Source organism: Schistocerca piceifrons, chromosome 6 (assembly GCF_021461385.2).
Source record: "Schistocerca piceifrons isolate TAMUIC-IGC-003096 chromosome 6, iqSchPice1.1, whole genome shotgun sequence".
NCBI lineage: Eukaryota > Metazoa > Arthropoda > Insecta > Orthoptera > Acrididae > Schistocerca > Schistocerca piceifrons.
In genome coordinates, this window is record NC_060143.1 from 233,100,932 (window position 1) to 233,117,581 (window position 16,650).

Consider the following 16,650-nt stretch of genomic DNA (forward strand, 5'->3'; position numbering starts at 1 on the left):
GAATGGAAGTAACCATAGTATGCAGCTTTTTTAATGCTTAAGTTTGCACTGACAGAGATGATTCGCATTGCAAAAACTGAAGAGCTGAGTCTCTTGTAAAGATCTAAAATGTGATGGGACCAGTTTACTCTACAGTCAATCTTCACGCCTAGAAACTTTGTTACTTCCACTCTTTCTATGACCTGTGTGGCATATTTAACAGTCATTTCTTCCTCAGTTTTGGCAGTTGGGGTGAACTGAATATAATTAGTCTTACTCAGGTTAAGTCAAAGACCATTTGCAGTAAACCATTTCATTAAATCTATAAGAATAGTATTAACAGACTCTTGAACATTTTCACATTTAAGACCATTAACCATTATGTTAGTATCATCTGCAAAGATGGTAAAATTGCACTGAATCATTGAAGAATAAGGTAAATCATTTATAAATAACAGGAACAGTAAAGGACCAAGAATAGAGCCCTGTGGAACTCCACAATTTATGTCTCTCCATTCCGATGAAATCATTCCACCACACAAATTGTCTGACTTATCTAAGACTACTTTCTGTTTCCTCTCTGTCAGGTATGACTGAAGCCAGTTATTTGCTACACCACTTATTCCTAGATGGTCTGCCTTCAGTAACAGTATTTGGTGGTTCACAGTGTCAAAGGCTTTACATAAATCACAAAATAACCCTGTTGTCACCATTTTCTCATTTAGAGATTCCAAAACCTTATCTATAAAAGCATATATTGCTTGTTCAGTTGACAGACCTTTCCGGAAACCAAACTGATGTTTGCTGAGAATATTGAATTTATGTAGGTGTTCTAAAATTCTAGAATACATGAGCTTTTCTAGTACCTTTGAAAACACAGTCAGGAGAGATATTGGTCTGAAATTTTTAACATCAGTTTTCTCCCCTTTCTTAAAGAGAGGCTTCACGATAGCATACTTTAGTCTATCAGGAACAATTCCTTGCTGCAAAGAGGCATTGAAAATATGACACAGTATATTGCTTACAGAAGTACAACACTGCTTTAACAATTTGCTAGAAATATTGTCTACTCCACAGGAGTTCTTGGTTTTCATGGAGGCAATTGTTCTTTCAATTTCTGATACTGTAACAGGTCTAATATGCATTTGGATGATTTTGTTAGGGAAAGCATTTCGCAAAAAGGTCAGGGCATCATTCACAGAACCCTTGCAGCCTATTTGCTCAGACACTGACAGGAAGTGTTTATTAAAGATTTCAGCTATGATCTCAGGATTTTGCACAAGATTCCCTTCATGTTTGATTATGAAGTTTTCTACAGCTCTTTTTTTATTGTTCCCTGTCTCCTTGTTAACTATTTGCCAGACAGTCTTCATTTTATTATTGGAGTTATCAATTTCTTTTACATAATACAGTGCTTTTGATGTCTGAATAACTTCTTCATGCTGTACTTTATCTTCCTGGTTTTTTCTGTGCTTAGCACCTCTCTTCACTCTCTCTTTCTTCCTCTTTCCTTCTTGTGACATGCCTGGAATCACATCCAGGCAACCCTTAAATGGCTGTAACCGCCCAGTGTGTACTATCGTTGTTCTAGTTGGCAGCTGAAGCATAACATTTATGGGAGATGTGGTTTCAACAACTTGGTGTAGCCCTTGATACCTCATGAGGAACTTCTTCCTTTTCCCTTTTTGTGTATAGGGGCTGGACAGCATTACCCATTGCCCCACTCTGTACTGCAGTAAACTTCCTTTCTGCTTTACTGCGTCTTCCTGCCTTTCCAAATCCTTTGTATTCGCCTTTTGTACCCATTTCCAAACATCCTGAATTGTCCTTGCGAATTGACGTACAGATTCATCGGTCCTTCCTTTCTTTAGCCTCACCAAATCAAACAGTGACGGCATTTTTCGCCCGTACACTACCTCATATGGAGACAAGCCAGTATTTGTATGGACTTTTGCATTGAATGTGTATAAAATATGCTTCAAATACTCATCCCACTGATTGTGATGAGAATCTACATAAAAACTCAGCACCTTCCCGATTGTTCTGTGTACCCGTTCTGTCCTTCCGTTGGCCTGTGGATGCAATGCACTCGTCCTCAACTTCTTTACATTCAACAATTTACACAGTTCCTTCATTAAATCCGACATGAAGTTGGTCCCTTGGTCAGTAATTATTGTCTCCAGTGCACTAAACTTCAAAATCCTGTTGTTTACTAACACTTGCACGACCATTGCTGCCTGTTGATTTGGCATAGCCGCCACCTACACATACCTCGAAAAATGGTCTGTTATTGTCAGTATTCTCAAGTGTGTATTGTCTGCTGTCAACTGTGCTACTTTTTCCAACAAAATCCGCACCGATTCTGGTTCCGTCACACCTCGCGTCCCTGACTCTGCCGTTGTGTTGCTTTCATTCCCAGAACGTCCAATACTCAAAAGAAAACTGGTCAAAACTTACACATCTTGTGAATGTAATGCGGGCAGTGGGCTCGAACGTTGTACTGGACAGGCGATGTCTGCTATTCTGACACCAAATGTAGTGGCAACTTCTGTCATCGAATGTAACAGCAACACCAAATGTAGCGGGAAGAGGTAGAAGGCACCATATTAAGACTCGTCTGAGCTTTCCAAGTAATGTATTGTTTCCAGCTACGGTCCCCCCATCCCTCTTGATGTGTGTCACTGGGTCCCGCAATGCTGAGGACACCACTTCGCTGTCTGTGAAACAGCTTGGTGTGGAATGGCTGCCTCAGTGACCCGTGCACGCAACACTGTTGTCGGCTTTGTATGGCAGCAGAGATGCGGAGTCGTCAGGATGCCAGCAGTTGACTCAGTGGTCTGCAACCCTGCCAACTCAGCGCCGCTTGGTGTGAGCCGCAGGCAGCCAGGTGCGTGCTTCTCGCTGGCATGGCTAAGATTGCGGTGACAACAAGCGCCCGCGATCCAGAGTCCAAATCTGCGGCGCTCACCCCAGGATGCCTCCAGCATGTGTTGGAAGCCATGACGACTGCCCGCCGTAGCGAGTCGTGGAGTGGCCCGTCGCTAGTTGGCTACGGACCCCGCGTCAGCCTCAGAGGGTCGAACTAGCGACCCGCTGTGGACTGGAACACTGGCGCCCAATCTGCTGCTGCATGTGTGTGACACGCCCCACTGTCCAGGAGAGCTGCCACACTTGAATGAATCTCGTTAGAAACCCGCACCCATTTATATGTGGCTGTCCGCCTCTGTTTTGCCATACGCGCCACTTTCGCGCCACATACTCATAACACGCTAGGTTTGCTAGTGGGACCCTTCTGCCTGTGATTTGCAACATGCAAAACCGCTATGTATACTCTTTCAGCAATCTGACGGCCCTGTGGCCTCTATTCTATTTCGCAGCTGTTGGTATGCGTAACTCATTGCAATCCAGCCTGCACCTGGCTGTAACTTGTGCTCAGAATATTGCACAAAACTAACTTTCCCTATCCTAAACGGTGGTGCCGCTACAACAGTTTGAAGTGTGCTTATCGTGATTTAAGGGTTTACTATCCGCATTGAGTGCCCCTACCTGGACCCTCTCCACATTGGTGACTCCATGATGAATGTCAGCACCTATTACGGATTGCTTAGCATACTTCATCTCATCACCCATATGCCAACACTGGATCCATCATCCATTTAAGTTCTGGTGAACATCAAGTGCAAGACAGTGACATTCCTAAAGTTTAGATTAATGCCACAAATCAGTAGAAACAATCTACATTTTCTGTGAAATGGAAAAGTGGTACTTATGTGCCATGCTACTGGTAGCACCAATGACCCTTGAATACATGAACAACGCATACTGATTGCAGACTTTCTGGGTGATTTCACTAAATAGTGTACCATGTTTTCCTACCAACAAGGCACTACTCATTAGCCTATCATAAACATGTGAGCCCACATGTTGCCAAGGTCATTTCCAGTACACTGCTGAAGTACTGCTGGGAAGCCCTTACACATCCTCCACACAGCTCTGATCTTGCCCCATGCGATTTCCATATTTTTTTGAGCCCTGAAGAAAGATATTAGTGGCTGTCAATTTGCTTCAGATGAAGAGGTGTATGCCTGGATGCAATGACAATTCTGTAGGCAACAGCAAACAATTTTCCAAGAAGGCATTGATCACCTTGTCCCACAGTGAGATAAATGTATTAACAGTTACAGCAAATACTTTTGTCTTACTTTTTTCCCCCATTTGCCTCTTTTCATCTGACTGTGCCTTATACAGCTGCTGTGACATCAAATTTAACAATTAAAACTTCAATATCAAAGAAATTAACAAAACAATTTATTGTTCAGTTTGCCAATCAGCGCAACATCAAGAGTATTTGAGACCCATGATATTCCACTACTGCTTCTAAACCTCATTGAAACGACTCCATGGCAAAGAGAGGATAAGGATGGAACAACAATTAAATATATTGGTAAAATGTGGTCATCTTATTGTTTTTCAAATGCTACAATATGTGTTATAAACTAACATTACACAGCACCCTTATATTCCAGATGGAAGTTGGAAGAAGGTGAAAGATGATGACAAAATGAAACTTACTCGAATTGAAGGTATAGTATGGCTAACACTCAGACAATTACTCCTGGATCCAAAATTTCCAACATATTACGATATGAATGAGTACCGTAAACAACAACTACTGAAGGTAAGTATTATGAAATGCTGTAATGGAATTTTCAGATTACTGTGCTTTCTACACATTGAAGTACTAAGCAGAATGTTTTAATGGACTCTTAGGTTTTACAACTCTACCATTGTGCCTGTTTCATAAGTGTGTATTCTTTCATCAGTTAATGCATCTATGTTGTAAAACAAAGTTGCAGAAACTACAGTCAATTATTTCAAACAATTACAATCACAGAGGAAACTCTAAATGACGCTAATGAGGCAGAACTGTTTTAAACTGCTGTTATTTAAAATTTGGTCTTCAGCCTAGGTTCCTTTATACAGAAAGAAATGAACACTCCTGTACACTGAATACTTTTCTGTTTGTCTTCAGCTTCTACATATTACCCTCTCCATGTCAGTTTGTTATCGCACAGCACCTTCCTTGTCAGTTGCTGAGATAATTGAATGAGTGATGGGATGATGAAACTTTTGGAATATATTAGAGCACTCAAATTACATCAGACATGTATGTGTGAAAATGTAGTTGCCCCTGTCAGATCATAGGTAAAAAATTTTAGCCTCATCTCCTGTTGTCCTGCCTTTTCTACCCCTTTTCTAGACCATGCTCCTCCTTTGCCCTCGCTTCTTCCATTTTTATCCCACTCCAACAAAGATAATCATGCATTACAGCCATGCCACAGAATTGAGACACACAACAGCACAGTAATCAGTGCCCATGCATTAATTCTTTGTTTCTTAGCAACTTCATAAGGTGAGCTTGTTTGTGTGCTTATTTGTCCCTAACTACATTCCACAGTGAGTGGTGGTCTTCAAACATTCCACAGTTTCCACTCTACCCAATATTTTCTGTTACCACGAAAATACTAAAAATTAGGATACAAGCCATCAAAAAAGAAAAAGAAGTTTACTCCATGGAGTTTTATGTATACATCAATACTGATGCAACACATTACTGTTATACTATTTGTTTTTAAAACCAATTGAAAAGATGATAATAAAATGGAAGTTTTTTGTATCTTTATGACCAAAATTCCACATTCAGATATTGACTTGAGACATTTTAGTTATAGCAAAAGAAAAATTCCAGTTAACATTGTGCACATGCTTGACCATCATGATACTTTACGAATCCCTATGACAGTAAGCTCTTGTAGACAAGTGTGACACACACAGCTTGGTTACATCTACTGTGCCAGTTTCAAGTAATAGCTCTCTCTGAAATGTGTCAATGCATATTCAACCATATTTCATGTCATATATAATCATTTAAACATGATTGATAAGAAGATGATGTCATCTAAACCAGAAATGAATATGCATTGATGCACTTCATAGAGAATGGCACCATAGCCAAAGTTGTGATCATAAATAAATACATTTCATAACAGTCAAGGTGGAGAATGTTGTCATTCGAAAATCCTTTAAGACTACTGACACAAGAAAATTCATTACATGCAGATTAGAAGATTTACATTTCCTATGTTTACAGTAATTTATAATATTTGTTAAAAAAATCAAAACCATAGCTTTTCATGTACTTATTAGTGAAAAAAACTTAACGCTGATGTAATTTTAACCTTCTTACCAACAAACTTCTTCTATATGGTGTGTCACATTTGTCACTTGATATACGCTATTGACCCTTAAAATTGCTACACCACGAAGATGACATGCTACAGACGCGAAATTTAAGCGACAGGAAGAAGATGCTGTGATATGCAAATGATTAGCTACTCAGAGCATTCACACAAAGTTGGCGCCGGTGGCGACACCTACAACGTGCTGACATGAGGGAAGTTTCCAACCGATTTCTCATACATAAACAGCAGTTGACCGGCGTTGCCTGTTGAAACGTCGTTGTGATGCCTTGTGTAAGGAGGAGAAATGCGTACCATCATGTTTCCGACTTTGATAAAGGTCAGATTGTAGCCTACCACGATTGCAGTTTATAGTATCGCGACACTGCTGCTCGCGTTGGTCGAGATCTAATGACTGTTAGCAGAATATGGAATCGGTGGCTTCAGGAGGGTAATACGGAACGCCTTGCTGGATCCCAACGGCCTCGTATCACTAGCAGTCGGGATGACAGGCATCTTATACGCATGGCTGTAATGTATCGTGCAGCCACGTCTCGATCCGTGAGTCAACAGATGGGGACATTTGCAAGACAACAACTATCTGCACGAACAGTTTGATGATGTTTGCAGCATCATGGATTATCAGCTCGGAGACCATGGCTGCGTGTTACACTTGATGCTGCATCACAGACAGGAGCGCCTGCGATGGTGTACTCAACAACGAACCTAGGTGCATGAATGGCAAAACGTCTTTTTTTTTTTTTTTTTTTTTTTTTTTCGGATCAATCCAGGAGCTGTTTACAGCATCATGATGGTCGCATCCGTATTTGGCGACATCATGGTGAATGCACATTGGAAGCATGTATTCGTCATCGCCATACTGGCGTATCACCCGACGTGATGGTATAGGGTGCCATTGGTCACCTCTTGTTCGCATTGACAGCACTTTGAGCAGTGGACGTTACATTTCAGATGTGTTATGACCCTTGCCTCTACCCTTCATTTGATCCCTGCGAAACCGTATATTTTAGCACGATAATGCATGACCAACTGATTTTAATTGAATTTAATTGATGAACGGAGAAAACACAAAAATGCAGTAAGTGAAGCAGGCAAAAAGGAATACAAACATCTCAAAAATGAGATCGACAGGAAGTGCAAAATGGCTAAGCAGGGGTGGCTAGAGGACAAATGTAAGGATATAGAGGTTTATCTCACAAGGGTAAGATAGATACTGCCTACAGGAAAATTAAAGAGACCTTTGGACAAAAGAGAACCACTTGCATGAATATCAAGAGCTCAGATGGAAACCCAGTTCTAAGCAAAGAAGGGAAAGCAGAAAGGTGGAAGGAGTATAGAGAGGGTCTATACAAGGGCAATGTACTTGAGGACAATATTGTGTAAATGGAAGAGAATGTAGATGAAGATGAAATGGGAGATATGATAGTGCATGAGGAGTTTGACAGAGCACTGAAAGACCTGAGTCGAAACAAGACCCCGGGAGTAGACAACATTCTATTAGAACTACTGCCGGCCTTGGGAGAGCCAGTCAGGACAAAACTCTACCATCTGGTGAGCAAGATGTATGAGACATGCGAAATTCCCTCAGATTTCAAGAAGAATATAATAATTCCAATCCCAAAGACAGCAGGTGTTGACAGATGTGAAAATTACTGAACTATCAGCTTAATAAGTCACAGCTGCAAAATACTAATGTGAATTCTTTACAGATGACTGGAAAAACTGGTAGAAGCTGACCTCGGGGAAGATCAGTTTGGATTCCGTAGAAATGTTGGAACATGTGAGGCAATGCTGACTCTACGACTTATCTTAGAAGAAAGATTAAGGAAAGGCAAACCTACGTTTCTAGCATTTGTAGATTTAGAGAAAGCTTTTGACAATGTTGACTGGAATACTCTTTCAAATTCTGAAGGTGGCAGGGGTAAAATACAGGGAGCGAAAGGCTATTTACAGTTTGTACAGAAACCAGATAGCAGTTATAAGAGTCAAGGGGCATGAAAGGGAAGCAGTGGTTGGGAAGGGAGTGAGACAGGGTTGTAGCCTCCCCCCGATGTTATTCAATCTGTATATTGAGCAAGCAGTAAAGGAAACAAAAGAAAAGTTCGGAGTAGGTATTAAAATCCATGGAGAAGAAATTAATACTTTGAGGTTCACCGATGACATTGTAATTCTGTCAGAGACAACAAGGGACTTGGAAGAGCAGTTGAACGGAATGGACAGTGTCTTGAAAGGAGGATATAAGATGAACATCAATGAAAGCAAAATGAGTATAATGGAATGTAGTCGAATTAAGTCGGGTGATGCTGAGGGAATTAGATTTGGAATTGAGACACTTAAAGTAGTAAAGGAGTTTTGCTATTTGGGGAGCAAAATAACTGATGATGGTCGAAGTAAAGAGGATACAAAATGTAGACTGGCAATGGCAAGGAAAGCGTTTCTGAAGAAGAGGAATTTGTTAACATCGAGTATAGATTTAAGTGTCAGGAAGTCGTTTCTGAAAGTATTTGTATGGAGTGTAGACATGTATGGAAGTGAAACATGGACAATAAATAGTTTAGACAAGAAGAGAATAGAAGCTTTCGAAATGTGGTGCTACAGAAGAATGCTAAAGATTAGATGGGTAGATCACATAACTAATGAGGAGGTATTGAATAGAATTGGGGAGAAGAGGAGTTCATGGCACAACTTGACTAGAAGAAGGGATCGGTTGGTAGGACATGTTCTGAGGCATCAAGGGATCACCAATTTAGTACTGGAGGGCAGCGTGGAGGGTAAAAATCGTAGAGGGAGACCAAGAGATGAATACACCAAGCAGATTCAGAAGGATGTAGGCTGCAGTAGGTACTGGGAGATGAAGCTTGCACAGGATAGAGTAGCATGGAGAGCTGTATCAAACCAGTCTCAGGACTGAAGACCACCACCACAACAACAACAACAACAACAACAATGCACGACCGCATGTTGCAGGTCCTGTACGGGCCTTTCTGGATACATAGAATGTTCGACTGTTGCCCTGGCCAGCACATTCTCCTGATCTCTCACCAATTGAAAACGTCTGGTCAATGGTGGCCGAGCAACTGGCGCTCGTCACAATACGCCAGTCACTACTCTTGATGAACTGTGGTATCGTGTTGAAGCTGCATGGGCAGCTGTACCTGTACAAGCCATCCAAGCTCTGTGTTACTCAATGCCCAGGCATATCAAGGCTGTTATTATGGCCAGAGATGGTTGTTATGGGTACAGATTTCTCAGGATCTATGCACCCAAATTGCGTGAAAATGTAATCACATGCCAGGTCTAGTATAATATATTTGTCCAATGAATACCCATTTATCATCTGCATTTCTTCTTGGTGTATCAATTTTAATGGCCAGTAGTGTATGTTTTGCCATCACAATGCTTTGTGACAAATTGTTACTGGCCACGCCAAAAACTGCTACAGACATCTCATCACAGTATTAAACTAATCAAATTAGTGCTGTACAGAAAAAGCATAAAAGGTCTAACCTAAATATCATCAAATCTTATAATCAGTGGTTGGTTTATGTTTACACGATGAAGATGATTATGACCTATAACAGTCCATTTACTCAGAATTCATTGCTATCTTGAAACATTTTATTTTCTCTTTAAGCTTCAAGGTTATCTACACGATGTCTTGGTTGATCAGCTGTCACCTCTCTCAGAGCTACAATATTGGCTGAGTCATATTGCAGTATCACAGGTTCCCCCCACTGGCAAAAAACCACTAATATTAGAAGTTCTGCCACAGGTAAGAATGCACATCAGTGGAGTTTAGTGGTCTTGTATGCCTTCCTATGCTGTCTGATTATTTCCCATCATACCAGATCAGAGAATCTTTACTGAGAAGAAGTGAAACTCAATGGAAAAGAATAGCTCAAAGACAAGTTAAAGTTCTATTTCACTGCAAGCAAGGTGATATGGCTGAAATTGCTAAGAGGTAAGATTAACATTATAGACAACATTCTCAGGATAAATGAATTACTGACCTAATGAAATTTTTCTGTAGGCTTAGTTCTGCCTACGATCCAGAAACACTTGAGAAACTCGCTGGTACTGCACCAACATGTGCCGAATGTGGAGAACGTGCTGCTAAAAAGTGTTCACGTTGCAAAGCTCTCTGGTATTGTGGCCGGTAAGAGTAGAATTTAGTTTTCCAAAAAAGAATCGTTTGTATTGTAAGTAACTTGTTTTACCCAGATTTAATAACTATTGGAGGAGAAAAAACATTGTAGGTCTTCTACATAGTGGTCAACACAAGATGATGATCACTCACTACCTACAAATTGTAACCCTCAGATAACATGAAGAATGCGAAAATGATGTACACTGTGTTTTTGGAGGCAGCTGGGATTCCACAATCTGCATACCTATTAATGTGTGTAGGCTTAGAATCAACTGTGGGAGAAAACTAAAAAAAGCATAACTTCACTGTGAATTAAGAACAATAAGCGAACATACAGTCAGTCTGAAACACACATCTGTGAAAACGATATCTGTTGCTAACATTGAGTATCATTTTGCTAAACCCTGTGCTTTGAACATGGTTGGATCCTCATTTGCAAGCTAGTCAGGATTGTTCCATTCCTAGTGTGTGGCCTGGAGGGGGAGTCGGAGTCAGTATATTTCGGTCTCCACTTCCACTTTCAATGTGGCCATATGTACGTACGATTTTGTTATGACTGTGTGTATACGAGGACAAGGAAGAAAATTCCGGGGTATTTCCCGATTAAAAGTACACTTTCTTCCGGGTGAAAATACAATTTTCCGTGTTAAGTGACAGTATACTTTCCCTCGGGATCCTAAAACTTATCAATCCTTTGAATGGTTAAGGTTTTATACACCGGCGTAGAACCTCCCGCCACTTTAGGAAAGAACCTCAGAAAAAAGGTGTTTTGGAAAGATCACGTTTGAAAAGTGACGCCACACGGCGTGGACATAGACTTTACACGTGCACTTGGTCGGTGTGGAGGGGGTAAATGGGCGGGGATTGTGCAATGTCAGCGGCTGTCGCTAAGAAAGACTAAAATAAGTTAGTAGTTTCAATTTTCTGTTTTTATATTATTTCCACGTTATTAGCAATCAGCCATTAATGTCTTAATGAAGCTATTTCTGTCAGTTTTGTAGAGAAATTTGCTTCTATTAATTTTTTCCGCTGAGGCAGTTAGTTTATTTGAAATGAAGTGTTTATTCCGCACTGTTGGCTACAAAACAATATTGCAGAGTATGAATTAAAAAAAAAATCTAAGTTACCAGATAGCAGAATGTTATGGTACTTTGAGCTGTGGAGTCTAGTTTTGAAATGAATAATACGCCAAGAACTGCTTTCTTATTTGCATTTCTTATCTGTGTAGAATTGATAAAACAATTGCTCCTGGTACAACTCCCTAGGTCCTCTCAATAACATGCCGTAGGGCTGCACATGGTCACGTGATGCCCCACCATGCACGAAATTCCACACAGAAATGCGACGAAAAGCGTATAAGCAGAGCAAGCACGAGCTGTCTCGTCATCGTGACTACCGCTTGCGCAGTACAGCCTGTTGTCTGGCAACTGCTCAAACGAACCTAACGTTTCCAGAAAGATCAAAGATCTTCGATCTGCAGCAACATGTACGCTACATATTTTTGTATTACTAAAGTATATAGTCGAATTCCAACAAACACTAAAAGTTTTCCGAAACATTGAAATCGAGATCGCGGTGCGCTTTTGTAAACCAATCATATCTCATGTCACGTGATCTCGCCAGCCGATGACAGCAGATATTCATCGCGTTTACATGGGGCTTCCAAAACCGGATTTCGTAAACTGATCTCCCAGTACCGCTTCTGAGTGGTCATGTAGACATTTCAAAATCGATTCTGGCAATCTGCTTCTGGTTGCCGGTTTACCAGTTTCGCAATCGATTTTCGCTGCCATGTGTACGCAGCCGGTATTGAAACTTGCTTGGACTGTCAGGTTTCGTCTTGTTTTTAAAAATTTCGACTAATATTGAAGTACTGGCTTTTTCTACAGTGAAGCTATTTACACCTCGTCTAACCGTAGATAAACAGCGATTGTGCTGAATAAATCAAAGTATATCTGCTATTTTCCAGGCGCCGTAGTTAACTGGGCTAGCAAATCCGCTTTAGACCTTTAACATGAAACACGACAGCGAAAAACGGTTTCCGAAATTCGGTTTTCGTCTTTCGGAAGACGTGTCGCACGTAAAAGCAGTGATTCAGATCAAAGGACACATAGTAACATCACTGTTAAGTAACGCGAAAACACAAATAGGAAAAGTTCATGGTTTAAATTAACATCCATAGTGTAGCTGCAAGGAAAGCCAAGTTTCCACACATAATATTTGTCTTTTTTTTTTTGCATGTGTTATACCTCGATACATCACACAAATGTGCTAGTAAAATTTTAAGTAATGACGTAAATGTCTGGTCTTCTGGGCTCGAAATTCTTCTAAGTGCCTGGACCTCAAAGTGTTGAGGTTTAAATGAGAATCAAACACTGTGGTTTAAGAAATTCAAAGCACATTCGCACACGTAACGTAAATGAAATGCAAACGCTTTTCAAACGACCTATTGCAATATTTTCCCGCGACTTGTTAGAATTCATTTCAGCAGTTGTCAGAGAACACCAGAAAACGGCGTTACTGTGCCTGCGCAGCTACGACGACGCAGGTAGCCCGTATTTTCGTATGTATATGACATTAAGAGATATAACATTACGTCATAAACGAAACCGGCCATCAGGAGATACTCCAAGAGCATTCGAATTTCGTAAAACATACTAAAATCCATAATTCGACTTAAAGAGCACATTCGTATGTCCGGATTCATAAAGAACTAGGTCCCACGCTGTTATTAAACTTTTCAATGTGGTTTTCGGAATGCAAACTTTCTTGAAGTACCAGTGCTGTGTTATCTCATGTTTAGTTCTTCACTGACATAATGCCATTACGTCCCAAAGAGAACAACGTGCAGTTGAAATTCCGCATAGTGTTAACTGGCCAATAGTGTTTCAAATAAATTGACTACCTGTGCGGAAACGATTAATCAAAGCCTTTTTTGCGCATGCGCATAAGCCCGCTGGCAACTTCTTAAACGAACGTAATGTTGAACGTTATGTCACGCTCATCGGATGTAGTTTCTTGTTATTAAGTATTGCATAGTCTTCGTCTTAAAGCGTTCGGCACATTTTGCTGTTGGCAAACGCTTGTGTGTGCACTGTGTTTTATTGCTGTAACTGGGGCATTTTCTCTGCAACTTAAGTTTGATTTATTTTTTTCGTTGTTTTTGTTTTATTCCTGCAGTGTTATATTGCAGTAGCAGACTAAAGTAAAATTCTTTGTTAGAGTATCAGTTCCTACGAGTCAAAACTACAAAAATTTAACTTAAAAAGCGAAAACTGTATGAAGAAAAGTAATAATCATGATAATTTTCTTACGTCGTGTTTAGTAATTTTCTGTAGCATAACTTTCAAGAAATCATACTTTAGAGAAATACAGAAATTGAAAAGTCCCTGTAACTTCTAATTTCTAGAATTCTTTGTCGTTTATAAAACTTAGTTTTTTTAAGCCACTTTATTCTCTGGAAGGTAGTTTATAAATTTGAGAACTCACATGTGTTAAATTATAGATGCTTTTACCTTTTTTGGGAAAAGGGGGAGGGGGAGACGCCGTGACTCTTATGACTACCACCACTCCTACCCTTGGCTCACCCGATGGTAAAGATGCCTAATGGGTTTCAGGTTCCTGCCCTGATACTGCACAGCCCTCAGATTACCCTCTATGGTGATGAATGGTGTCCGACATTCATAGAAGAGACCAGCCCATAACATGACTGACCCATCTCCTTGGCGAAACTGAAGGACTATATGTTTGAGAGCGAAACAGAAGGACTACATGTTTGAGATGTGTGCTGGAATTTGGCCGCCTCCACAATCTTATATGATTATCAGGCATCAGACAAACTGCTACTTCCGATTAGATTAGATTAGTATTTGTTCCATCGTAGTGATGTGGAACGTGTCAGGTTAATAAAAGGTGTCTATACAAGATATTACATTCCAGAAATATTACATGACACTTAACATTTTTTGGTGGGGGTTGGGGAAATTACCCACTTACTATATCCAAAAATTCATCTAATGAGTAGGAGTTGCCATTAAGAAATTCTTTTAATTTTTTTAAAATGCTATATGGCTATCTGTCAGACTTTTGATGCTATTAGGTAAGTGACCAAAGACTTTTGTGGCAGCATTATTTACCCCCTTCTGAGCCACAGTTAGATTTAACCTTGAGTAGTGAAGATCATCCTTTCTCCTAGTGTTGTAGCCATGTACACTGCTATTACTTTTGAATTTGTTTGGATTGTTAATAACAAATTCCATAAGTTTATATATATATATATATATATATATATATATATATATATAGTGTGAGGCTACAGTGAAGATCTCTAGCTCTTTAAATAAGTGCCTGCAGTATGATCTTGGATGAGCTCCAGCAATTATTCTGATTACACGCTTTTGTGCAATGAACACTCTTTTACTCAATGATGACTTACCCCAGAATATGATGCCATACGAAAGCAGAGAACTAAAATGGATGTGGTAAGCTAATTTACTGGGATGTATATCGCCAAAATTTGCAATGACCCTAATAGCATAAGTAGCTGAACTCAAACGTTTCAGCAGATCCTCAGTGTGTTTTTTCCAGTTCAATCCCTCATCAATGCATACATCTAGAAGTTTTGAATATTCTACCTTATCTACCGATTTCTGATCGAAGTCTATATTTATTAATGGTTTCATTCTATTTACTGTGTGGAACTTTGGTTCAAATGGCTCTGAGCACTATGGGACTTAACATCTATGGTCATCAGTCCCCTAGAACTTAGAACTAATTAAACCTAAGACATCACACACATCCATGCCCAAGGCAGGATTCGAACCTGCGACCGTAGCAGTCGTGCGGTTCCAGACTGAGCGCCTCAACCGCGAGACCACCGCGGCCGGCATGTGGAACTGTATATACTGTGTTTTGTCAAAGTTTAATGAGAGCCCATTAGCAGAGAACCACTTAATGATTTTTCATTTACAATTTCACCAGTTAATTCTTGCAAAGAGACTGCAAAGCTTTTGAGCAAGGTTCCATTCTAGGTGTTTGTTTATCGACTTTTTTGTTTTACTGTCTAGATTGAAATGCACTCCCAGCTGCCTACAAAAAGACAGTGCACAGCTTTTCCATATTCATGGGTTATCTGTGAGCTACAATTCGTAAGTAGTGGGCATCATCTGGTGTTGACCCTGGGCAACCACTACATCGCAGATCTACAATGTTTTTTCCTCTTGCAATAGCAGTTACATCTCCAAATGCGCTGCTGCATAAACAAATTTGACAGGCCATTTCTTCTGCTAATAAAGTAACAATGTGTGCATTGTCTACGCTTAAAATGACTTCACTGTATGCTGATAGACTGAACATTTCACACAAATCACACTGTCCCATTCATTATGCAACATACAGAGTGCTCTACTGAATTATTACTGTTACAGTGTCATACTGTTCTTGCTTTCATCGCAAACAATGCTAGTTGTGAATGCAGCTGCACCTCCCCTGCATTCACGTCCAATTCCCATGTGCAGCATTCCCTGGAACATGAAGCTGAGTGGCTTCTCATGTGTTTCTACCAGTGAATGTTTTTCCAAAATTATTAATAAGAAGACTTTTTCCCTACTTGTCACTCTTCTCCCATAACTCAATAACACTTTGATATTCAGTATCCTTCTTTTACATTTAAAAGTAATATTTTACCAGGGATTTTTAAGAAAAAATATGTATCTGGACTGTCCTTGCCTATGTGAAAACAAAATGAGCTCAATTTTCTGAGTCAATGGAACAGGCTCACAAGTTCTGTAATTGTGAAAGACAATATAGGTGCAAAGAACTGCGAGGTTCCAGTAGACCAGTCATTTGTGTCCACATATGTAGGCTCCAACGCTTCCTCTGGGCCATTGTACTCCAATACTAAATACCTTACTATAGTATATAGGCTAAATGAACATTAGTTATAAAATAAAGGAAAGGCAACCACCCACCTTTACAGTATAACAGTAACAGAACTCAGTATAACTAGCTTTTGTCCCCTGGCTCTTTTACTGGCAGGAAGTGAACACACACACGCACACAAACATTACTGTGGCAATGCATTATTAAGAGAACAGCTGCATGTGCTCAAGGATTTGGGGCAGGGCACAAATGAGGCAAAAAGAGGGTAGCAGGATAGTGAGAGGCAGGAGCAGGAAAGATGAATGACTCAGTGGGTTCACAACTAGACAAAACAAGTTCCAAGAGGGGGAAGGGGAAAAGAAGTTGGAAATGGAGACAGGGAGG

The 16,650-nt window shown here is 40.2% G+C and overlaps 1 protein-coding gene across 1 annotated transcript in view; it reads left to right on the top strand.

Annotated features, from left to right (window-relative positions):
• LOC124802795 (zinc finger MYND domain-containing protein 10) overlaps nt 1–16,650 on the top strand; it is a 97,622-nt gene that overhangs the window by 55,807 nt on the left and 25,165 nt on the right. Inside the window, exons 5-9 of the mRNA XM_047263797.1 lie at nt 4,299–4,423; nt 4,506–4,657; nt 9,874–10,011; nt 10,088–10,200; nt 10,270–10,395. Coding sequence (XP_047119753.1) covers nt 4,299–4,423; nt 4,506–4,657; nt 9,874–10,011; nt 10,088–10,200; nt 10,270–10,395 — 654 coding nt within the window. The remainder of the gene's footprint in view (nt 1–4,298; nt 4,424–4,505; nt 4,658–9,873; nt 10,012–10,087; nt 10,201–10,269; nt 10,396–16,650) is intronic.